Source organism: Heteronotia binoei, chromosome 21 (assembly GCF_032191835.1).
Source record: "Heteronotia binoei isolate CCM8104 ecotype False Entrance Well chromosome 21, APGP_CSIRO_Hbin_v1, whole genome shotgun sequence".
NCBI classification, from domain to species: Eukaryota; Metazoa; Chordata; class Lepidosauria; order Squamata; family Gekkonidae; genus Heteronotia; species Heteronotia binoei.
In genome coordinates, this window is record NC_083243.1 from 47,311,369 (window position 1) to 47,336,764 (window position 25,396).

Here is a 25,396-nt window from a genome sequence, read left to right on the forward strand (position 1 = left end):
TCCTTGTTCTGGGCAGAGGTATTCCAGGATATTCAAGCACTCAAAAGTCTTTTGCTATTGAGAATGATATTAATCTGAGCTGGGGGAGATTGCAATTAATCAGCTTCTAATGCCAGCACACCCTTCTTCCCTGGGATTTCCCAATGACATGGCTGTACCTAGGTACCTTTTTGTGACTCATCAAGTTTCAGATCCCCTTGGCACTTAGGCTTTAAAAGGAGATGCCTGTTAAATCCAACTAAGTCCAAAATTAGAGGGGGGTGGTCTTGACTGGAGGAGGGGGCTTTTTAAGTTTTCCTTTTAATGCCCTAAGTGGCTTGGTGCTAGGGTTACCTGAAGGAACCAGCCCACCAGTTAAGATTTGCTTCTCACGCCCTGCTTTCTGTGTCCTGATATTCATAGATAAGGCAGGTGGCAGCTACAGACAGGGTATTTTCTGTTGTGGCATCTGTCTTTTGGAATTCCCTTAAGGCCCAACTAGCACTTACTTTATTTTCTTATTTGGGATGAGGTCAAAACACATATTTTTAACCAGGATTTCAATTAGGGCTTTTAATGGTCTACTCATATTTTATGGTTGGCTTTTACGCTGTTTTTTTTAAATTGTGATATGTTTTAGCCTCTTTGACAATGGGTTTAGACAGTAGTAATTCTGTGTAGCTTTGCAGTGTGAGTGTCCTAGTAATAGAAGGGTACAACAAAAAATTATAGATTCAATAATATATATATATAATTATACACACACAGACACCCACCCACACACACACATAAAGGCACCATATAAATGTTTTCCGCAGTCTGATGTTTCTCCTTCCTTTGGGCAGTTCCACTGGATTTATTCCTTCTCCTGATTGCTCACTTTTTTGAGTAAAACATTTCAATACAATCTCCAAACCAATGTGGTCTCCAAACCATGAAACGCCACTATCCAAATGCATACTGCATGGTTTATTAGATGTCTTATCCTATTGACTGCATTGATTTACTCTGTGTAATCTACTTTAACTTTCTGCAAGAAAGGCAGACTGTAAAGTAAATTAATAAAATTAAAATCCAAAAAATTGTTTAGTATAGTCAACAACCTGCTAAAGGATCAGATAAATACTAATTATTGCTAAATGTCTAAACTAATATCCTTGCTGTGTAAAACTCAAAAGACCGGGTCTAAAAAGAAACTCCACATGTAAAAAAGAAAAAATGTCATCTGTTATGGCTGCCCATATTATTGTAAATAGGGCTTGATTACAGTGGCTACTTTTAGATGCTATATATGGCTGTGATTGTCTCAGGGAGCAGATGATTGGTGTTTTACACTTACAAAGATGGAAGCTAAGATGTCTTAGTTAACTACTCAGGCATTCATGTTTGTCAAGATTTTGTTTTGTTCTTTAACAGAAAGATGTTAGGCATGCATTTTGTTTACCTATTTATTGTGTTTTTATCCCACTCTTTTCTCCGAGGAGCTCACAGACGTAGATGCTTCACTTATCTTATTCTTATCCTCATCCTCACAATAGCCCTGTGATGGAAAATAGGCTGACAGAATAACTGATCCAAGCTCACCCATGGTAGTGAACATTTGGACCCAGATCTTCCCAACTCTGGTCATACCCTTTATCCACTGTACCATACTCACTCTATTTTCTTTTCTTATGAAGAGAAACATTGATACCTCTGAGGACACACTATCTCTGTCTCACCTAATGTGCAAACTTTTTTGAACTATCCAAAGCATTTTGATAGGGGGTGGGAAAATAGATATTTTACAGTCAACAATAAAAAAGGCTAATTTAGCTTGCACTAATGTACCTTTCTAAAGTTACGGAAACCTGAAATTGGTAGATGTACTGTACATACCAATTCTGTTCTTTTAAACTCATGTTGAACCTCATTAACCTTCATAGGTTATTTGTATTCATAAGAATTCCAAGTATCCCCTCATCAATGGCTGTTGCTGATTTAATTTGTTTTTCCCTCCCATCATATCTGAGTCAACTGAACTGAAAATAAGCTCATAGTTGAATTTTTACATAACATGAAGAGGCTTTAGGAGTAAAATAAAGTATATAGTTTCAAATTGAATGAAGGCGGTGGTAATTGCATGACAGATTGCATGGCTGCGCGTCACTACAAAGTGGTTGTCTGCGTTGCTAAGGTACTAATAGTCTAGTTAATATGTAATGCTTCCTGTTTGATATCATGGTATAATGGTTAGAGTGTCTAACTAGGATCTTTCAGGCTTTGGTTTGAATTCCCACTCTGCCATGGAAGTTTTCTGGATGATGTTGGGTCACTCAGTCTTTCTCAGCCTAACCTACCTCACAGGGGCATTGTGTGGATAAAATGGAAGGGGAAAAGAATGATGTTGTAAACCACTTTAAGTCCCAATTGGGGAGAAAAACAGAGTATAAATATGTAAAAAACAGGGTATAAATATGTAAATAAACTATGGTTTGCTTTCCCCCCACCCATGCTAGTTCCTCCCTGTCCTTTCTGGTTAGCGTAAACATTGTTTAATTGCTAGCCACAGATTGTAAATTTGAGTTTGAAACCAGCATGAAGAAGTGGTTTTTAACTTTTTTTGTTTAAGAAAAAAATATGGATAGCAATAAGTGAGGGTATACTGGTGCAAATATAAAAGTAGCATCACAGTTAACACTAACCAGGGAAGAAGAGTCTGGAAAAGATGCATGTGAGCCCATGGAGTGCTCCAAATTGCCAAAGCATTGGTGACAGGGGAGGGACGGTGGCTCAGTGGTAGAGCATCTGCTTGGGAAGCAGAAGGTCCCAGGTTCAATCCCTGGCATCTCCAAAAAAGGGTCCAGGCAAATAGGTGTGAAAAGCCTCAGCTTGAGACCCTGGAGAGCCGCTGCCAGTCTGAGAAGACAATACTGACTTTGATGGACCAAAGGTCTGATTCAGTATAAGGCAGCTTCATATGTTCATATGTTCAAAATGGGATGTACTTCTGAGCAGACTTGCTTAGGATTGCTTGCAAAATGTCTAAGTGGGACCAGTAAACCATAGTCTAAAAGACAAAAATGGTGGAAACAGTTGCACGGATTGTGTTTTGTGTTCCTATGGACACTGAATGTTTCTGTAAGTCAGTTTGCTTGGTTAAGCACTTATTTTTGCCATTAGAATTATTGCATTTTCTTGCTTTTTCAAGTGGTCTTTAGTAACTGAGGTTACCCACTGAAAAATGGCTCTTACCCTTAGTTCAAGATTTTAATTTCCATGAGGGTGTGATGGAAGAGCTTTGTATTTATTTGTTTGAAGTTTTGTGAGACCTCCTTTCTGTTACTAAGTACCGGAGGTATTTTAAATTATCAGCGGAAGTATTTGCTTTGTTTTGCAAATGTTCGTAAAATGTTTTTAAAGACACAGAATTATAGATCCAAAAGTGCAAAAATGATAGGCTTTTTTGCATGTGCTAGTTTGTCAGTTCTGTGCCCACACAGTGTCATTTTTTTTTCTTTTCCACATGTATGTTGTTTCCTCTAATGGTTTCTTCAGTCTTTCATAGGTGTTTCTCCAGTTTTCTTATGACCAGTGGTTTTTTTATGACCAGAAAAAACACCTATACAAGAGATGTTTTGTGTTACAAATCAGTGTCAAATTATTGTTGGGTCTGTACTTCTGACATAGAAATGGCTACTAGCCAATCATGTTGAATTCAAACTTATTTATAGATCAGTGTATTCTAAGCTTCTGCACATGTTCCTAACAAGTTATCTGTCTTGGATAACTGATAGGTGATGGAGCACCTTCTCTCAGTGTAATGTTTAAGTGTAAAATATTGTACAATTATGGGTAGGTGAAACTGGCGAATCTAATTCAGATACTTCTTCTACCTTACCAGATAACTTGGGTGATGCTTGACTGTTGTTTAAATATTTTCATCCTGCCTTCCCCATTATCCACTAATTCTTAACCAGCATATGTTACATTGGTATTTACAAAAATACAGAACCTTGTGAACAACTAACTTAAAAGCCCTGATTTACAAGTCTTCCATAATAACCATAGAAAAAATCTCCACCTTTACCAACAATCCTCTTAAACAGAGTTGCTTTACATTGCTTCTGATCACATGTTATAGTGAATGTTTGTACATCTATTGTGAATGTACATAAATCTATTTGTAAAATAGCCTACACATTTTCACAAATCTGTAAGAAAGAGCCAACATACGTTTACTTAAAACATAAAATGCAACCAGTGCTTGGATAATGTAAGGTTAAAATTGCATTAAGCATTTAAGTATTAAGTATAAGTGCATACAAAGTAAAATCAAGTGTACACTGACTGGCATACTTTCTAGCCCTATACATATGTTATAGGGAATGCATATACAAATTGAGTGCATGCCTATTTTCATTTGTGAGATTGTTCCAGAGGGACAGTGACACTGCCAAAAATGTGTGTGGCTGATCTAATCAACTTTGTGTTTGGGGCAGTTAGGAATATACTTGGGGGGTGGAATCTAAACTGGCACACAGGGTCATACTGGGAAATGAATTTGTTTTCTATATGATTTTGGGTTCAATTCACAGTGTTTTAAATAAGTATTATATGGTTATCCCTATGAACTCCAGTCAAAGGATGGCCCATATAGAGTGTGCTGCAGTAATCTAGCCTCAGAAGGGCATGGATTTGTGTGACTGGATCAGCTGAATCTGAGAGGGGGAGACTATTTCTGCATTAAATGCAGTTGAAGAAGAGCATTTGTAACTATCAGTTTGGCCTGGTTTCTAACAGGGCTTGATAAAACTCCCAGACTCGTCAGAGTAAGGCAAAGTAAGCACCGCATCAGCCTTAATTAGTATCACTACCATCAAAAAGGACTGCTTACTTCCATATGAATCTACCTGACCACAGTGGGACCAAAATTATTGAATTCTCTTTCCGGAAAGATTCCTCTGCATCCTAGCTTTGTCTTCCTTCACTGGATGAAGACTTTTGTCTCGCATTCCTCAAGCGGGTCTCACTAAGCCTTCCTCCCATTTGTGTGTTTGTCTACATATTCTGGTTTAATTATTTTTATGCATTTGTGGTTTTAATCTTGTTTTAATGTTTTAATTTTCACTGCCTATGTTGGGTGGTAAGGCAGCTTAAAAATGTTTTAAATAAATAAAATAAAGCTTGTCTGGTTTTAGTTTCCGCTCATCTCTCAGCTACTTCACCACAGTAAATATATACTGACTAAGCATAGAGACCACTGCTTTTGGTTGCTTATCTAAATCAGGAGTGAGCAGAAGGTCACTCAAGAGTGACTAGTCATTCTCCAAGCAATTAAAAATAGCTCCCTAACCTTCCTCCAATGCTGCTGTAATCACTTTCTTATCTTTCTCTTTAAGCCTACCACAGCAATTTCTCTGCTCTGTCTCTGGTGTGAAGGAGAAGGATGCACAGATATTAAAGCATCTTTTCTCTGAATGGGAACATGACATAACCAGCACCCGTTTTCTCATCTACCTCTCGTCCTCTTCATGCATATACACCTATGTACCCTTTGTCTGGACAGGACAGGAGCATGCCATTCAACTCTTCCCTCCCACATTAAATCTACTATTTGCCTTTTTCCAGGAAAACATAGAGGCAAGTATATCTTTCCTCAGCAGGGCCAGTTATAATTTGGGTTGCTGGTAGCTTGCTTTGGGAAATCAGAGGAAGCATTTCCCTACCTGAGTACTACAAACCTGCTTTAAAACTCTAATCTTTGGGGGGTTTTGTAGAAGTTGCCATTTTGTGACTAGTTCCAATCATGGAGCTACCATTTTGTGACTAGTGGTTCCCAAGGCTCTGGGGGGCGGGGAGTTAAGCAACTCCCAGAAACACAAAGACCTTCCCTCCCCTGATCTAGAGAGAGATAGTGCTGGGGTATTCTGATGACTGTTCCTCCCCAAGCTCTGTACAATCTCAAAGAACTAATGTACAGATTAAACAACATTTGGTACAAACTCTGATCCCCATTGAACAAGAAGCATACAATTGATTCAAGGATGCCAATAATTACTATCTGGTTTCACCCAGACAGAAAGATGGAACAACTTTAACATTATGCATTTTAATACCTCATTCTTGTTTCAGTGCATCTGATCAAAATAGAGTGGTGTAGTGTCTCAAAGGCCACTGATAGATTAGGCAAAATCAGCAGGCACATTCCTTTTATTCATCCGTAAATTAAGATGCTATAGTCTCCTAGAGCAACGAATGCAATCTCAGTATCAGAACCAGTCCTGAAGTAGACTTTGAAATTGTCTAAGACAGTTAATTCATCTGTGTGTTCTAGATAGCCTCTGTGGGGATAATCAAGATAGTGGTTTGCATTTAAGGTGGCATAAGCTTCTGTTTCGTTTCCCAATACCTGACTATCAATCTACTGGCAGAAGGTACACTTTGACAGTGATCCTAAATTCATCTCAGGTATGTGTTTGTGTTAAGTGCCATCAAGTTGCTTCCCAGCTTATGGCAACCCTGTGAATTAATGACCTCCAAAATGTCCTTTCTCACTTGGGCTCATGGCAGCAGATTACACAGAGTGAGTCAATACAATCAACAAGATGGGACATTCAATGAACAATATGACAAAATTAGGCTTGTAGAGCTAGTCTAAGAACAGAACTGAAGCAAACCATAAGTATTAACATGACACACTAAATGATGCAAAACTCCACATTGGGATCCTAGTTTCAGCAAGCTATTCTCAATAGACCATAGTCCCTAATAATTTTTCCAAGTAAGTAGTACAGTGTGGATGTATTTCTTTTTCATCTGCAAACTGAGATGCTGTTATCTCCCATAGCAACTAATTGTTTGAATAATTATTTTGCATAATTTATGGAAAACCATGAGAGTGGGAGCTTTCCTGACCTCCTCAGGTGGGCTGTTCCATAAGGTGGGGGGCACAAAAGAGAAGCTGTGTACAGGTAGTTGTTGATTTTGCCTGTTTGCAAGTTGGCACCTGCAGAAAACCCTACTCCAGGGGTGGCCAGTCTTGCTTAAGAGCCACATAAAATAAATGTCAGATGTTTGAGAGCTGCAAGACATGAACATCAGATATTTGAGAACTGTAAGGAAGGAAGGGGAGGGAGAGGTGAAAAGAAAGCAACTTTAACTTTAAATGCATTCTCCAAGCTGCCAACTGACTTGGCTTGGAGAAGCAATTAAAAGAAAAATGCCTTCTCCAAGCTGGCTTTTGGGGCTGTGTGGGCTTTGAGAGCTACACAGTATGCATGAAAGAGCCACATGTGGCTCCCGATACACAGTTTGACCACCCTTGCCCTACTCCAATGAGTGAAACTGTCATGGCAGAGCATGGGAGAAAAGGCTGTCTCACAAATAATGAGAGTTCACGAAGGACTTTGTATGTGATAGCTAATACCTTAAATTGAGCCTGGTAGCTGATGGGTAGCCAGTGAAGTGCCTGCAGGATGCACTTGTTTCTGTTCAGTTTCTTTTTCTGTTAAAGTGAAAGACTTATTTGACTACAACAGCTTTTTGTGTATTCATGCTATGTTAGACATAACATGTTAGACTTTTTGACATGTTGGCCATGGAAATCACCAGACATGTGTGGTCGTGTTGAGCTACAAGAGTCCAATTTCATTTAATGTGATCGTATTACTTAACCTGTCAGTCTCTGCTTTTATAAAATTTAGTATTTACAATTGCAATAGCCAGTATGTTAGACAGACAGTATTCTATTTTTCATCCTTAAAACATTTTGGTTTTGGAATGGAATACAAATTTTCTTAACCTTAAAATACTTTTTTTTTTTTTTACTTTTTGCCTTGGAATACAAAAAACAGTAATTAGTGGACAGTATTATTTTTGGGGTAACGGCAGGCACCAGATATATTCCCAGCAGTGTTGTAGAATAGTCCAGCTGTGTGGTTTGTGTATTGTAGGATAAGTGTGGCCAGAAGCACAACTTGACTGAATTAATCTAAAAAACATCCCAGAGAAGGAAAACAAATTATTCTAAAATTTACAACTGAAGTTTAGATTCTAAATATGAATCCAGTATTTTTCCAGTTTTTAGAATTTATGGGCAATTTGACCACCACCGAACCCTCAAAATGACACTTAAACCCAAGGACAACAGTGTTAGCAGGAAACGTAACTAGGCTAGCTATACCAGTGGCAATCAGCTTTAGTCGTATGACCCAAAGAACTCCAGGACACACAAATTGCCAGTGGCTGTGCTAGTTCATTAAAAAAAAATCGACAAGCAAAGCTAGCACCACCTTGCAAATGTGTGATACTTTAAAAGATACCTGAAGTTCACAGCAGTACTGGCCCACAAAGTACTCAGTAGGCCCTGCAGGGGAAGTGCCTTTCTTTTCCCTGTTTACTTGACTCTGGCCAGCAGCTGCAGGAGCCTGCTCGGCCTCATCCTGTGGAGAGAGCAAGGAGGCAGATGTGGAAGGAAAAGGTGCTCATGCTTCCCACTGTAGGGATCTGCTCAGGTTGAGTGCTGAGTGTTCTGTAGGAAGAATCTAAGTCAGTGTTGGAAAAGGGTATAAAGAAAAAGAGAAGACCCTTCAGGGGGCAGCAAGAATACAATTAGATAGGATACTGAAGTCAGAACATTCTCTACTTTTAAGTGCCATTCCTTGTCTACCCCCAGATTGTTAGTCTCAGGGCAATCCACCCCCCTCTTTTCTTGGAAGTGCCATATTCAGTCTTCTCCTACCTCTCAGCTAAAGATGTAGGGTGTGATCAGATGAGCTTCTGTGATCCGATGTCATTGATTTTCCCTACTAGATTTAACATGTACATCCATACATCTGTCCCCTGTTCCCCAGTTGTTGGTCCCTTGTCCTCATCCCTGACTTTCCTGACACCAGAGAAACTTTGGGATTTATGGACTGAATTATTACCATACATTTCCATATGTCAAAGTCAAAGCAACCTTTAATAGCATACAACAATTTAACAAACAACAGCCAGCAGTAGAATAAGCAAGAGCCATTTTAGTACAATCTCTCCTCCTAGAGGCAAAATACAAAAACTTGGTGACAGCTTCGATTGCACCAACACAAAGGCTGAAGAGTAAAAAATGTGTTTGATCTCTCTGTTGCATGCTGAAGCTGTTTGGGAGGGTCTGAGGCTTTGTTCCTGACAGACATTCTTCCCCCCACCCACACCCGCACAGTTGGTGATATGTGCATAATCACATATTCGCCTCTGGCAAATAAGCAGTTCTGCACATGTGCAAAGTAGACTTAAAAAAAGAAGCTGCCTGCCCGCTCTTTTGTGACTGCACAGCAGTTTGATCAGTCGACCACAGGGTGGCAGGATTAGGAATTAGGGTGGCATGTCTGGTCAAAACTCTCCAGAACTAATAGTTCCAGAGAAATTAGAGGTGCAGCCAAACCAGAGGTGCAATCTGTCAACCAGTTACCAGTCCACCTAGCAGTAACAGGATCCAAACCACATTTTATCAACTTGTCAACAAGAATAGTACGTGGAACCCTTATCAAAAACTTTACTGAAATCAAGATAAAATATGTCTACAGCTTTCCTCTGATTCAGCAAGGTAGTAACTTTCTCCAAAAAAGAAAGAGATATAAGGTTAGTCTGACATGACATGTTCTTGAGAAACCTATGCTGGCTCTTAGTAATCACAGCCATCCTTTCTAGATGCTTAAGGACTGACTGGTTGATAATTTTTTCTAAAACTTTTCCAGGAACAGATATCAAGCTGGCAGGTCAGTAGTTACCCGGATCCTCCCTTTTCCCCTTCTTGAAGATGTGGACAACATTTGCCCACCTCCAATCTTCTGCCACCTCACTAATTCTCCAAGAATTTTCAAAAATAATGTCCAGAGGCTCAGAAATTACATCCGCAACTTCTTTTAGTACCCTTGGATGCAGTTCATCTGGCTCCAGAGGAGTTATGTTTCATTTAAAGAATTTTCTTGAATGCGTGGCTTGGGTGTTAGCCTTGCTGCTGTGCTAATAACGTGATCTTCATATTATTTAAATAGGGCTTGCTTTGAAGAAGAGGGGGTCAGACAAACCCCATATACATTCAGTAATGAGGGTGTGAGCAACCATGGTGCTATTTGGTTCTTTAGGAAAGAATGAGCATTCCAGCATTGGTGTTGTATTATGGAGAAATGTACAGTTATCCAGGGGGGGGGACATATTTAGGGGGACGAAAAGACTCACAAAAGGGTATGGGCATAGGTAGGAGAGCCAGTTTGGTGTAGTGGTTAAGTGTGCGGACTCTCATCTGGGAGAACTGGGTTTGATTCCCTACTCCTCCACTTGCACCTGCTGGAATGGCCTTGAGTCAGCCATAGCTCTGGCAGAGGTTGTCCTTGAAAGAGCAGCTGCTGTGAGAGCTCTCTCAGCCCCACCCACCTCACAGGGTGTCTGTTGTGGGGGAGGAAGGTAAAGGAGATTGTGAGCCACTCTGAGACTCTTCGGAGTGGAGGGCGGGATATAAATCCAATATCATCATCTCTTCTTCTAGTGATGCCTGAGATACTATGCTGGTGAGGCTTGTGTAGTCAACAGCAAGCACAATAGCAAATGCCTAATCTATTTGGGAGAAATGCTAGATTTCCCCACATATAAAGTACAATGTTTAGTGCTTGGGAAATGCAGTGATTCAGTGCTTCACTTGTGTGGCTTGAGTTACATGTGTTCATGCATGGAGGGGTGAAGGAGGGTCAATTTGTCCCCCAGCTGTTCTCCTAGCCCCCTGAAAAAATGCCCCAGAGATCTGAGGGACCCAATTCAACATAAAATTGGGCCTATTGACTTTAGGGTTTGAGCCCACTGGACTCTGTCATCTACTGAGCAGTCCTCAATAATCAAGCCTCTCTGATGCTCAGAAACATTTTATTGATATACACTTCATAGCAGTATGACTCTCTGTGTCAGATCTGGCCTTTACTGTTGGGGCCAGAGTTATATACCCCCTCCTGGGCCATTATGAGCCCACCAAAATTCACAGTAAAAGGCCCTCAAAAAGCAAGGGTAAGCATTTCTCTCCCAGCCCCCCACTGCGTGTTAGCAGGTACCAAGACAGTCTCTGAAGAAGAGATAGCATGTCCTTGAAAAACAGACACAGGCCTCTCCACCAGGGCAGAACAATTACTTGGTAAGGTACAAACTGAAACAAAGCAAGCAAGGCACAGCAGAATATAACTCCCCCAAACATTCCCAGTACAGTTACAGAGATCAGCAAAATTCATGGAAAAGCCTCTTGATAGACTCGATGTTTAGCTGTGGTCATGTGCCACATGCAACCTTTAAGTGACAAATACAACTTTATGGTGCAGGAAACTCATAGTACAGAAGAGCTCTTTGTACATTTGGGACATTAGACAAACTGAGGAAGATCAATTTCTCTATATTAGAAGATTCTGGTTATTTTGCAAAGTGCTACAATATTCATCCTTAGAGTTGATCTGATACTGAGCAGACAGAAAGTTGATGCCTAGGGATTAATTACATACCCTTGTGCTTTAAGGTAAATACTTTGAATAAAAGTTTTTTGCAGGGCAGAGTGGAAAATATTAAGTGCTAGTAAAATTGAGTATGATGTTTCTACATTGTAAGATGAATGTCTTCAATTAATTTAGCAATATCTTATCTACTTTGCTTAAGTCTTGAATCTTGTTTCATTAACCACTACATGGAAGTCACAGTTGTATGTACACGATCTTTTCTCATACAGTTTGTAGAGAAATAATTATTTTTAATGACCCAGAAAGGCTGAAGATGTCATTATATAGGGTTGGCATCTTTTAATATTATCACCAGATGGGAAGCAATTATAGCGGTTGTAAAGGAAATAATCTAGCAAAAGTGTTGGACGGTGAGACATCTACAAAATTTGTGGAAGTTTAAACTTAGTAAGTTCTGGTGATTTTTGTCAACTTATCTTTGCATCATGTGGGTATGGAACTTGAATCAGTAGCCCTTACACGCACTGTTTAACATATCCTTTAAAAAAATTGAGCTCAACTGGACACTCAAATACCTATCAAATCAAGAAAGACTTTCTAGTACACTTGATGGCCTTAAAAAAAAAAGAAGACGTGCCAGAGCAGTTGTGTAGGGCTTCTTCATTAATAGAGGACACAGTTTCTCAAAAAAGTTAGTCCATCCCTGCTGTTTGTATTCATAAAGAGTCTTGGTTGTATTCTTGGGAACAACTTGAGGCCAAAGTAACTTGGTCTCCCACTGTGATCCCCATAGGAACTGAGTGCCAAAATATATGTGTGATACCTCTAATTAGAATCTTTCATAATTTTTCATTAAACTCGTATCTGTGTGGCAAATAGCAGATTGCATAGAGAGGAGCTGAGATCAGGAAAATGGTGCATGAGGGAAGATTAAACCACTCTTTTTTCTGTGTCCAATACATATCTGTCTCCTGTGGGCTATTTTTAGTTGTGTTTAAAAACAAAAACATGGGAGATCTTGAGTAGGTCTCACCTAATATGGGTATTGTGAGGGGCTAGAGGCCTAGGACACCATATAGGCTGCATGCATATCTTAATACCCTCCTGAACGAAGTAGGAGTCCTGTGGCACCTTTGAGACCAACAAAGTTTTATTCAGGTTTAAGCTTTTGTGTGCAAGCATGCTGCTTCAGATACAATATCTGCAGAGGTTTGCTTGCACATGAAAGCTTATACCTTACATAAAGCTTTGCTGGTCTTAAAGGTGTCATTGGACTCAAACTTTGTTCTGCTACTTCAGACCAACCTGGCTACCCACCTGGATCTAATACCCTCCTATGACACATAGGGGGTTCTTATTATCTTTGTATTGCCCTGTGACATACAGAAGGCACTGTGATAAAGATGCAGGGGTTCTTCACTAGGCTGACATTCAAAGAGTTTTCTGAAGACAGGTAGTTAGAAAAGAACAAAATAAATGTCAGGTTAATCATCCCATCTGCTGCTTTGGCTTTTCTGCCAATGGAACTATGAAGACACCTGTTTTTCACAGTTGGTAGTAAAGCTTGGTGACATAATTTAAGGGATGTGCATGTGGCATTACTCTTTATCAGCTGTTCTCTGAGAGGACCAAGGAATTGCATCTTAACTGAACTATGAGGAGCTGTGAAGTCACAGCTATCACTCTCCATGTACTTGGAGGCTCTTGGTTCCTGCTTAAAATGTATATGTATTAGTGTTATCCATACAGTCTTTTAATATCTTGTGACATAATATCCAGGTTCTGACTTCTGACTTGGAAAAGAGGGAGAACCAGCAGCAAAAGATGCTGAGCCAGCTGAATGAGATACAGAGCAACTACAAGGCCTGTGAAAACGACTGCAGAGCAGCTGAACAGCAGGTTGCTGAGCTGGCTCAACAACTGGAAGAGTCTGTTAAGGAAGCAGAGAGGTACCTTGCTGAATTCAGACAATCTGAAGTACTCAGGCTTGATAATGAGAAGAAGAAAGAGGAGTTAAAACTGAAAGCGCAGGAGTCCATTAAACATTGGAAGCTGAAATGTAAGAAACTGGAACATGAAATGGAAAAGCAAACTGAGTTTCACACCCAGTTGATGGAGAAGAACAATCTGGTATGAGATTTCTTTATTCCTCCCCCCCACCAGGAATTTTTTATCCGTCTTCCTGTCAATTTCAAGATGCTTAAACCTATATGTTTATAAAACTTGGATATTTTAAAACAAAACTTAATAATGGTAAGGTTTGTGGAGAAGGGCAAGGGAAGAGGAGGTGACTTTCAATATGCTGATATGTAGAATTTTGTACTGCAGTGATTTGCTTTGAACAAAAGTTTAAGTGAACCTCAAGCATTTTGAAACTGGACTGGAATGGAAATAGCCACGGTGATGGCCAGGAGTTCATTTTACCAGTTAACACTCATTCACCAGCTTCATGCTTTCCTGGAGAAAAGCTGACCTAGCCACAGTAATTCAGGTTATTAGACTATAAACTGTTATGTTGGGTTGCTTTAGAAGTGTGTCTGGAAACTGGCCGCTTTGGAACCCAGCTGCCAAATGAAATGGCACATCAACTTCTTTGGCTGCCAGTTTATTTCTGGGCTCTTTTTTAAACTGCTGGTTTTAATCTTTAAAATCATAAGTAGCATTAGGTACAGGGTAAAGTAAGTCATTTGTTGGGTCTCTCTATGGAGTATGGCCTTTTTATCAATGGAGCAGAGATTATGGTGATTCTTCTCCAGGAAAATCCGATGGCGTTTTAGAATCTGGTTAAAACAACGTTCTTTGATTTTTGACAAATTTCTGCATTGCCTGGCTAGTTATTTTGCTGATTTGACTTGATGTGGTTTCTTTTGAATGATTTTGTATTGAGTCCTTTGTAGGTTTTTAACCCAATATTGCCTCTTTTAAGTTTATCTTTGTTAGCTGCCTTGCAGACTTGGACAGGTCTAAAACCGGGATATATAAAATATAAATTATACAATAGCTATATAGTATCTGCAAAATCAGTGGCATTCTACCCAGCACTGCCTGCTGGGTGGTAAATGATACGGAAGACTGTTACCATCATGCCTTCCCCACAGTGGGCTTCCTGGAGGAATTTTAGGTGTCCATTGTTGGAAACAGGATGCTGGATTAGATGAGTCCTTGATTTGATCCTGTAGAGTTGCTTTTATCATCTTGCAGTAAAGTCTCCAACATTCCTTTTTCAGTAGCTGATCAAATTTGGGACCTGCATAAGCTCCAGAACATTCAGCTTTGACGTGGTGCCTTTCGGGTTTTGCCTGCTGACACAGATCATTTGAATTTTCTCTGTCTTGTTTTTATGGAACGTGTAAAATGTGGCAACTAAGTAAATGTGTGGATGGCAAGCATGTATGCGTATGAATCTTTTTGAACATCTCTGTACATCCATCTGACTGGACCAAGGTTCCCAGATGCAATTATTTAATTGTGTTGTCTGCATATGTTCTTAACCATATGAAGACCTCTTTTGGCTCAATCCAAAGGATCCATATAGTACAGCATCCTATTTAAAAAAATGGCAGCCATCTTGTTGATTGTCCCTTTTGCTACTTTCTGGGGTACATGTAGTAAGTAAATTTGCTGGACAAAGTATGACATTTCCTTTAATAACAGATTACCAGAGTTAAAAATGATCAAATACTTTAAATATTGTTGAACATAGTTTGAGGCCAGTTCTTCAGAAGTGGGCATGCACATGAAAGCTTATACCTTGAATAAAACGTTGTTGGTCTTAAAGGTGCCACTAGACTCAAACTTTGTTCTGCTGCCTCAGACCAACACAGCTACCCACCAAAATTTTTAAATATTGTTGTTAGCCTCCTTGAGTTTAGAAATAGAAGGCACAAGGCAGTATATAAATAGTTTAAACAAATGAATGGGGCTTTGATTTGCATCTTGCCTAAATGCTGGGCTGGGTTTTTAATGCAGGATTTTAGTTACTGTATTTTACTGTTTTTGTTTTTATGATTTTTATTCTGTAAAACTGGAGAAGCAGCATAATTTTTTTCTAGATAAATTAAACGCGTGTAGTTCCTGAATACCAAAATACCAGTTAATGCGATACTTGTTTCTAATGGAATGACAGTACATATTTTGTATCTTTTTAAGTTTTAAAAGATTTTTTTTGTCTTATTTCTGCATTTTGTCCATTATGTGGTATGGCAGCCCAAGGTGAGAGTGCTATACAATGCAGTGAATCCTCCCCCCCCCCAGTTTTTGGCAATCATCTGAAAAATGAGCCTTGAAATAGCAATTAGCATTTCAGTTAAATGGTCCTGAATACTGTCCAGAAGTAGAGGGACCCTCTGAAGTCTTTACTGAGGAAGCACATTTTTTGATGCAATAATAAGTAAGGGAGCAAAAATGAGCAGCATGAAAAGAGCAGATGAGTGCTTCTACCCTGGAGGCAAAATCCAATGAGGAATAGAGTTATGGCAGATGGCCATCAAAAGATTGAAGGTTTTAAAGCAATAATTAAGTGTTTCATAGCAATTTAAAAATAATCAACCAAATATAGGAAACACAATTTTGACAGTGAAAGCTTGTTTGGGTCCCTGAGAAGCTGATGTGTGATGTATTCCAGGTCTGACAACTAGGGAGACATTAATTATAATTTAGAGGTGATTAATCATGCAGTTATGTTACTTTATTAGTAGCATTATCTGTTTAGTAGGGCTTTCAAAGCTTGCTGCCTAAATAAAAGTACAGAAGAAATGTATAGTCTGAAACAACAATATTCTCAAGTCCTTGTAGGGGGAGGGTCGGTCCAGAGTACTGACAGTGAGTGCAGGTCCTGTGGGTGGGAAGGTCATGTCAGTCAAATTGCAGGAATATTATTTATTAACAGAAGGACCATGGGTTTGGGAATGGGGAAGGGATATAAGAACATGTCATATTTGAAGTTTACACATGTGGAATTGTGTTGCTGCTGCAGGCAAGAAAGAATGTTGACTTTTAATGCCAGGTGATGAGATCAGGACAGGGAAGCTTCACAGAAAAGAAAGTAAAAAGCCAAGCTGTGCAGATAAAAAAAAAAATTAAGTTTATTTAAACATGTAAGTGCTTTTTTCTGTTTGTTATAGTATTCAAAATGATATATAAGCAGTGTTTTAGAAATAAAAGACGTGTTTTTGAGCTCTTATTTTTTCCAAAACTCTTTTGATGTTCATCCCCTTGACTGAGATGCCAGCCTCCAAGTGGGACCTGGGGACCCCCTGGATTACAACTCATCTCCAGAAAACAGAGATCAGTGTCCCTAGAGAAAATGGATGCTTTAGAGGGTTGGCTCTATGGTACAATACCCCACTGAGGTCTCTGTCTTCCTTAGGCTCCACCCCCAAATCTCCAGGAGTTTCCCAACTTGAATTTAGCAATTCTACCCCCATCCCCCACTGGTGGCCGGGGATGAACTGGCAGCCCTAATTCTGACAGAAAAGTTATGTATAACGTCTGGAAACTAAATGACTAAATATAAAGATGCACCCTCTTACAGCAGATGTCTGATGTGTGCTGTATTGTGTGTATAAAACTCTCTTAAACTGTGGCATGAAGAAATGTTAAACTGGGGCAGGAAGAGTGATGGCTGTTCAATTAATAATGTCTCATAAAACAGAATACATTTGTTAATTACTACTACTTACCTTGGGTTCCACTGTGTGGTGGTAGTTGTCTTTTCTGTCCATTCAGTTGAGTGATAGTGGTATGTCCCATCAGTGAAGAGTTTGTAATCAGCAAAATTATGTAGTTGCTTAACTTCACCACAAAGTCTGATAGACCATGAAGTTACATGGTTTTTTTTTCCTTTTAGGATGGTATCTAGGTTTTCCTTAAGTGCCGAACCATTTTTTTTCTATAATAAGAGTTCTGATGAATTTCTGATTCTCTCTCTACCCCCCCCCCCCTTTTGAATTGTAGGCCCTTAGAGAACGAGATGACTTTAAGGGTCAGCTTCTTTCAGTCATGCACCAAATGGAAAATCTTCAAAAAGAACTGAGTGATGCACTTGAAAAGCGGGCCAAGCAAGAAGAGGAGCTGCGTTGTAAAGACAAGAAACTGAGTGAAGCCAGATCTCTGCAGATGGCTCTGGAACAAGAGATCAGAGATGTTCGAGAAACTGTAGATAAGCTAGACAGTGAACTGCAAAAACAGATCCAAGCACTGAGCCAGATGAGAAGTGATAAACAGCATTTAGAAGAGGAACTTGCATCTATCAATATGATCCATGAAAAAGACCAGGGAAGACTCTTGGAGATGCAGACTGTTATAAAAAATCTTAGTGCCATTCGGGCTGAGTTGACCAACCGACTAGCGGAAGAGGAAAAAGCCAAGAAGGAGTTGCGCAAGAACCTAACGGAGCTCCAGAAGCAGAAGGAATCTAATCAGGATGAGATGGCTGCAACTAGCAAGCAGCTGAAGTTGGAGAGAGATGTCCACCAACAGGAGCTGGCAAAACAACAGTCAGAACTGCAGTGGACCAAAACCAAACATGACCAAGAGGTTCAAGAGATGATGAAGCACTTCAATCAAGAAAAAGAGGAAACAGCTGGTCACATTGGAAAACTAAAGGTATATGTGTAGGATGGTCAATTTTAGTTTTCTTTCTCCCATTAGATAGGGTACCTTTTTATTCCAGTGTTTCTAATATGTCAGTTTAAAATTGGCATTGAACACAGAAACAGAAATGATCCTGCTTAAAGTATGTTGGTTGATATTTTTGGTTCACTGTTTTTGTTCCAGGACATTCATCCCTTCATTATGTCCTGTTCCTTGCTTTTTGTGATACAACTGTTGTGTATAATTTCCCTGGTTTTGTTTTTGCTACTTATTGGAATTTATGCATCTGAACTTGGTTTCTTTCATGTAAGCTGCCCCAAGTGCCATCTTGGTTGAGGAGGGAGAGGTATCAGTCTGTGATGCACTGAAACCCCACTACCTTTGACCTCTGTAAATTTTATTCAGCTATCTTACGTATCATAACTCATCCCTGCCTACATTATTTCAAGCATATTTTCATATAAGAACTGGAAGCTTTTTCTGATGGAAACTGAGATTCCCAGGGAGCAGGCTTCCGTTTGCCCAAATACCACATTTTTTTCTCCCACAGTATCATGGCATACACAGCCATACTCATGGGATAGCTAATGCCCCCCCCCCAAAAAAAAACACCCCAAAAACTTAATAGCATACACTTGTAATTGTTCCAGGAAGCATACTGAAAGGGAGTGGGACTCCCTTTCTTCTTTCCATCTGAAGATTGTAGTTCTTATATTCTTCCTGTACTTGCTTTTCAGTCCCTAAAATTTGCCAGAACTCTGGGTCTCCAGAGCCTGCATTTACTCATTGTCTGATGTATGCTTGGGTGAATTAGCACAATATAGAAAACTGAATTTATCTTGGCATGATTCCTTGGCTTCTTATATCCGTAGAAGTATCTGTAGTGCTGTTAAGATCCATTTTACACCTGCATGTAAAATGTAATTAGATTCCTGTTTTTACTAATGAGAATTTACTTTGAGCACTGGAGAAGATTTGGTTTGTTTAAAAGAGCCACAGATTTTGCATGTAAATATGTCAGCCCTGAAAGTGGAGAACCAGCAGGTAAAATAATGTTGCTTCTGTGTGGATCTTGTGCAATTAAATGCTTATTTTCCACAACATTTCCTTGTCCTTGGTACCTCTTCAGTACCTCTGCTTTTTGCATTTTATTTCTTACTGCTGTCCATCAGTTTTGATAGGACCAGGGCCCTTCTGGGAGGCAGCAACGTCTGCAAATTGGGAGCTGGAACTATCCCTTCATTTGCCACTAGCATGCCTTAGGATTACAGTATCATTTTTCTACAAAATACATTGTAGGAAGATGTAATGGTATATTTTTTCTCTCCCCCCCACCAATAAAACAAACACGTGTAAACAAAGGAACTCTTTGCCTGTTTTCTAAAGGAACTCATTAACCACCAAACCAAAGAGCTATATTGAGAGGGCTATCCTTTTCAATAACCAGTCTCTATAGGTTATCAGTCCTTTGACTGAAAGAAGCCAAAAATGTATTTATTCTAAGTGAAAACCTTGTATCCTAGTCAAAGATCACTCGTTTATATCTTTTAAAAGATTTTTGCTTAGTATCAACCTGATCATTCTTGAAATGAGTAAACATGAAAGAATCACAATGATACAAAAAACTTGCATATGAGAAAAACCAGAAACAGAAATACATGCCCATCATCCCTTATCCTATATATTTTAAGATTAAAAGTTAAAATACAGCTTCTGCAAATCTCATCAAAGTGTTTTCAGAAAGATTAGATTCATGTCTGAATGATTCAGGGGTGTTTGGGATGTGGCTATCTTATATAGACCGTGTTACATGAAACACACATGACTCTATCAAAACCAGTTAAGTCATCCCCTTTGAGTCTGTGATGTGAGCATTTCTGAGCTTAAAATTAATTTTCCCATAGCAATGTTGCAACTCAGCGATCTGTTTGTTCCCAGCTTTGCAAGATTTATTTCTGGGCAGGTTTCCAATTATTCACAATTATCGTTCAAGGATGTGACAATGAGAATTTTGCTAAACAGGTAAACATAAACCCTCACTCCTGCTTCATTCAGTCATATAGTATTAACAGTTTACAACAGAAGTATGTGTTGTTGGGCAGGGCAATATCTGCCAGAGATAGCCAGTAGTAGATTTCTTCATTCCAAAGTTACTCTCAACAGCAACTTTTTTTTTGCTGTGAGGAAAATTCTGTTCCATCTACTTTCTTCATTAAATGGACATCTGTATCCTGCTCTCTTGATTTTTGTTAGCCCAGTCCACCTACAAAGACTAACTTCTGTATGATTCCAGGTGCTCTTGTGAAGGGTGAAATCTTATAGGGCTCTGACCCACCCTCTTTTGCTGGATTCAGTGGCATGTTCAATCTATTACATGGCTTAAAATTAAAAAAAATTTGGGGAAAGATATTTGCTGCATTTGACACTGTGGATTCCTATTGAAATGTTTAGAAACTTGTGAGATTGAGAGGCACAGTATTAAGCTGGTATGACAGACTGGTGCTGCCCTTCCCTCTTTCAAGTCATGTACCAATTGCACTAAGTTTTGAATATGCAGAGTCATAGCAACATCCATTCAGAAGGGGGAAATGTTAGAATGCTGAGTGGGAGGGGGGAAATTGAAGGTGAGCTGACAAATTCAGTGGTATGTCAGGAGACAAAGCGTCTGACCATTGAGGCAATCAGTGGGGGTTGGAAGTCTGACCTGGGTAAAACAGACTGGTGATTTTATTTAGTTGATTGATGAAAAGTGACCTTGATTAATGTAAGAAAAACCTTGGCCCAGATAAATATTAAAACATATTACTATGATGTAATACATGCCATCTACATATTCAGTCAACAAACCATCCAAGGAATGAAATGCAAGATAAGGGTCATACAGTTCAAAGGGTATTTAAGACATACTTTCTCACTGGGACTCAAGGTAGGTTACAAGGATAATAGCACTGTTCAGTCCATCAGGAAGCTGATTACAAAATATAATATTTGAATTGCAGCAGTATTTGAAGCTAACAGCAAAGATTCCTTGTAAAACACAGCTATTCAGTCAATCAACGATTACAGAATATAACATTTGAGTATAAGAGTCCTTGTAAAGCAATATAATGCAAGAGAGGCTAGGATTAAAGAACAGGAAGGAAAAATATTCCTAGTAGAAGTTACCTTTCAAGCTAATTAATTGCACCATAGCTCTATTCCCTCTACAAGAATGTTTTATGAAGCAATAGGAATGTGGGGTCCTTTCCAATAGCCAAAGAGAGCTGCTGATTTTACCTGTTTACAAGGTGTAATGAGCAAAGCTGTCACAGCAGAACATAGCAGGAGAGGTGGTTTTGCACGGACATGGTCCAGTGCCATTAAGGGCTGCATATGTGATAGAACCTTGGTTTGAACCCCTTTAACTGATCACTAACCATTGGTGTGTCTGTTGAAAGTGAGTAGTACACAGTTTCTGCTTAGCACCCGATAGCAGCAGGGCTGCAGTGTTCTGTACCAACTGGAGTTTCTGATTTGTCTTTAAGAGCAGACTCATGCCTGGATCCATGTGTAGGTTAGCTATATCAAGGTATGCGATCATCTTCTGAGCAATGTGGATTTGTTGGATTTAGTTTCAGCTTGTTTTCCCTTAGTCACTTCAGCAGCGAGGCATTGGTTCAGAGACTCTATAGATCAGGAAATTTGGATAACAAATTGTATAGCTGAGTGTCATCAGCATATTGATTGCATCCTATACCAAAAGCACAAATGCTTTCTCCTAAGGATTTCACATAGAGATTGAATAGCATAGGGAGCAAGATTGAACCTTGTGGAACTCCACAAGGCTGGTCCTGATTGAAGAAAACCTGTCCCCTACAGCAACCCCTGCCCATAAGGAATGATTGAATTCAATCCAAAGCACATTTCTTAATCCCTACCTCTGACTCCAGACATCTCAACAGGATGACATGGTCCACTGCTAAGTTAGTAAAAGCAACACAGAAGGTTAGCCTCTGTCTCCATTTAGACACAGGTCGTCTACTAGGGCTACCCAGGGCTGTCTCCATTCCATAGTCCAAATAAAATTGGACTGAAAGTAGTAAAAAAAAATGTGCTTCACATAAATAACAATATAGTAGCAGTGTTATGGGCAAAACAATGCACTCAACTCAGTAAACAAAACTATAGTGGCAATACAATTTGGGTAATAAAATTGGGAAATTATTGGGCTAAATCTATAAAGTATGACCTGAATATTTTGCAAAAACTCTTTCCCCCATTCCGACAAAGAATTAATATAAACAATGCCATACATTAAAATACCAGTTCCTCAGATGATGCAATATAACTGTTGGTTTAATGAATACTGGGCTAAGTAATTAAAATGGTAAGGCATTAGTTTTCTATTGATAATGAATGGATGGCTTACATCATTCCTCTTAAAAAAAGAAAATAGCATTGCCTGCTTACTGATATAGTATTTATTTATTTATTTACTTTCCATTTATATCCCGCCCATTCCAAACAGACTCAGGGTAGCTAACAGTCATATAAAAACCAACATCTCAATTTCAAATATAAAACAATAAGACAGTCAATTATAATTTAAAACAATTTAAAACAGAGTATTGGTGCTGTACAATTATATTGCATCGTATGCACATTTTCAATTCAAACCATTATTGAAAATCCCTAAGTTTTCTGCAAGATTTTCAGTAACAAAGTTGTTGTTATTTAGGCAATGGGATATAGAAAAAAGGAAGAGGGGTATTGTAGTCAAAAAAGTTAATCATCCACAGCTATTACATTTTGTCTTTGTTGAGGATACAATTCTGATGTTTGATACGTATCACAAAAGTATAATATATGTCCACTTAATTTCTTAACAATAATTTCTCAGTGTCAATATTCTTCTTTTTAAAAGAACGAAGCAGAAAACTATACCCTAGCATGTTTTCTGCAAGATTTCAACAGCATCCCAAAAGATTCAGTTCCAACTGCTGGCAATATCATCTTCCAAAGGCTTTGGCTCTGATCTCATGCCACATGTGAATTGCCCTGCTGGAACAAACCAAAGGTTCGTGTGTTCAAGCACTGTTTCCAGCAGGAGTTAAGGGAGATAACAATGTTCTGTGTTTGTCCTAGTCATGCAGTGATTATTAAGGCTATGCTGCCTGCGGCTATGAAGACTCAATTTCTAGTTATCATTGTTGAAGGCCACAGACAGGGTCCTACCCAAGTGCTGAATAATTTTTAGAAAACGTCTAAGCTAGAATGTTTCAGAATGATACCCTAACATTGCAGCATGAGAAACACATTACTGTAATTATGCTCTTAACAGCAGTAGTGTGTAGTCTTACCGGAGCTTCTTTGTTGTTTGTTGTTAATAGTAAGCAATAACTGTCCACCTTGCTTTTATGTCTACTCTGGTTCTGCAAAGCACTGCTTTGTTTTCTTGGTTAGACGTGGGCCGTTCATGGGCATTCTTTGCTTTCTAATTCTAGAAAGTCTTGCATTAGTGTTGTAAATTGCAGAGGACTCTTAAATTGTCACCAAAGGAATGGGAATCCGATGTGGTATCCAGTGTTCCCTCTAAACTGCAGAGTCCTGTGAGCAAAAATTCTACTTTGTGAGCTACTGGCATTAAAGTTGTGAACTGCTGCATAAATTATTGTGCTCTGGGGTCATCCTTCCTGAGCTAAGACAAAAATGTGTGACCTGAAGGCTAAAAATTTGTGAGCTAGCTCATGCTAACTCAGCTTATAGGAAACACTGGTGGTATCCATGTGCAATGGAAATGTGTTGGACATAGAAGTATGTTCCTAGTATGAGGAGAAGCAAAGGAAAAGGTAGATTGCCTAGGACAGGGGTGTCAAACATGCGGCTTAGGGGTCAAATCAGGCCCCCAGAGGGCTCCTATCAGGCCCGCGAGCAACTCACTGTCATCTGCTTCCTTCTCCCTCTCTTGCTTCCTTCTGCATCACAACTTGCTTTGCCAGGCTGGTCAATCACACAAGAGCTACAGAGCAAAGCTCCTCCCTTGGGGAGGAAGTGGGGGAAGGAGAGCTAGCTTTGCCATACTCTCTCAATTGCACAGCAAAGCTACTGAGCCCAGCCTCTCTTCCTCTTTTGGCTGAGGCTCAGCAAGCCAGTGAGATGGATTAGGCTGTGTGTGTATGTGTTTGTCTGTGTCTTTTATAAAGCTTATATTTCCCCAACCTGATATTACATTTTATGACACACATGGCCCAACCCCACAAGGTCAAAATCCAGCCTTCATAGCAAATGAGTTTGATATCCCTGGCCTAGGAATTTCTGTTACAGGATTATAATAATGAAAACTTTATGACAGTCTTGTGACACCTTAAAGGCTAATGAATTTATTGTGATAGCAGCAGTCACAAGCCAGACTCCAGTTTGTCAGATGCACGAAGAACATTGAATTTACAGATTTATACTGAAAGATAAAAATGATTGAAGGGATGAGTTAAGGAGAGAGGTTCTACAAGCCTGGTTTCCCAGGACATGAGTACATTATATTATGGTATAAAGCACAGATGAAAACAAGATCCAGTCAAAGGAGTTAAAAAGTCCAGAGCAGGATGCAGACTCCTTCCCAACTGCTTATGAACTGCACAATTAGTTTGAATAGCGTACACAAACCTGGAAGGACAGGCAATCACTTTTTTGTAGCAAGCTACAATACTGTAGTCTAAACCTAAGTAGTGTCAAAACCAGGGCTTTCCCCCCAGAGGAATGCAGTGGAACAAAGTTTCAGTACCTCTTCTTGGAAGCAGAATTCTCAAAAAAAAATTTCAGAGTTTATGAGGGGCACTTATATGTTTCTCCTTCATCTCCCTCTTTTCCAGAAAAAAAAAGCTGTGGTCAAACTAAATGTGAATTCCAACTTAGTAGTTTTTCATTTGAGTTTATTTTTGAAACTCTTCAGCCAGTGTTGTATTGTCAGATTACCAGTATGTTGGATTAGGTCCTGGAAGAGTTTGGCACAAACTCACAATTAGCCATGAATCTTATTTAGATGATTTTGGTCCTGTCTTCCCTTGCAACATAACTCGTAAGGTTCTTGTGATGCCAAAATGAGGGGAGGATGTTGCATACTCCCCCTCTAAGGAGGAGTGATTACCAAAGTAAGAGTTGCTTGGAAAGAGTCCTGGTTAATCTTGCCAATACCTATTTTTACCTTACTTACAGAAGAAGCTTTCCCTAGAGATCTCTTGCTCTGATTTAACACAAAAGTTTGGTGACAGACAAATTTTAAAACTAAGTTTTTTACATAGAATGTACAGCTTTTAGCTTCTCTGTTTCCTTTCCTAGTCTGTCCTTCCTCTCCTTTCAGCTCAGTCTTTCATATACAGTTGTAACTCATGAAG

General features: G+C 39.3%; 1 protein-coding gene across 5 annotated transcripts in view; it reads left to right on the plus strand.

Moving 5' to 3' along the window:
- Positions 1 to 25,396, plus strand: part of CEP128 (centrosomal protein 128) — a 323,574-nt gene that overhangs the window by 95,194 nt on the left and 202,984 nt on the right. For 4 of the 5 annotated variants that reach the window (XM_060261805.1, XM_060261806.1, XM_060261804.1 and 1 more), the window contains exons 13-14: positions 13,212 to 13,562; positions 17,388 to 18,038. In XM_060261805.1, coding sequence (XP_060117788.1) covers positions 13,212 to 13,562; positions 17,388 to 18,038 — 1,002 coding nt within the window. The remainder of the gene's footprint in view (positions 1 to 13,211; positions 13,563 to 17,387; positions 18,039 to 25,396) is intronic. The other variant, XM_060261808.1, reaches the window with a different exon arrangement.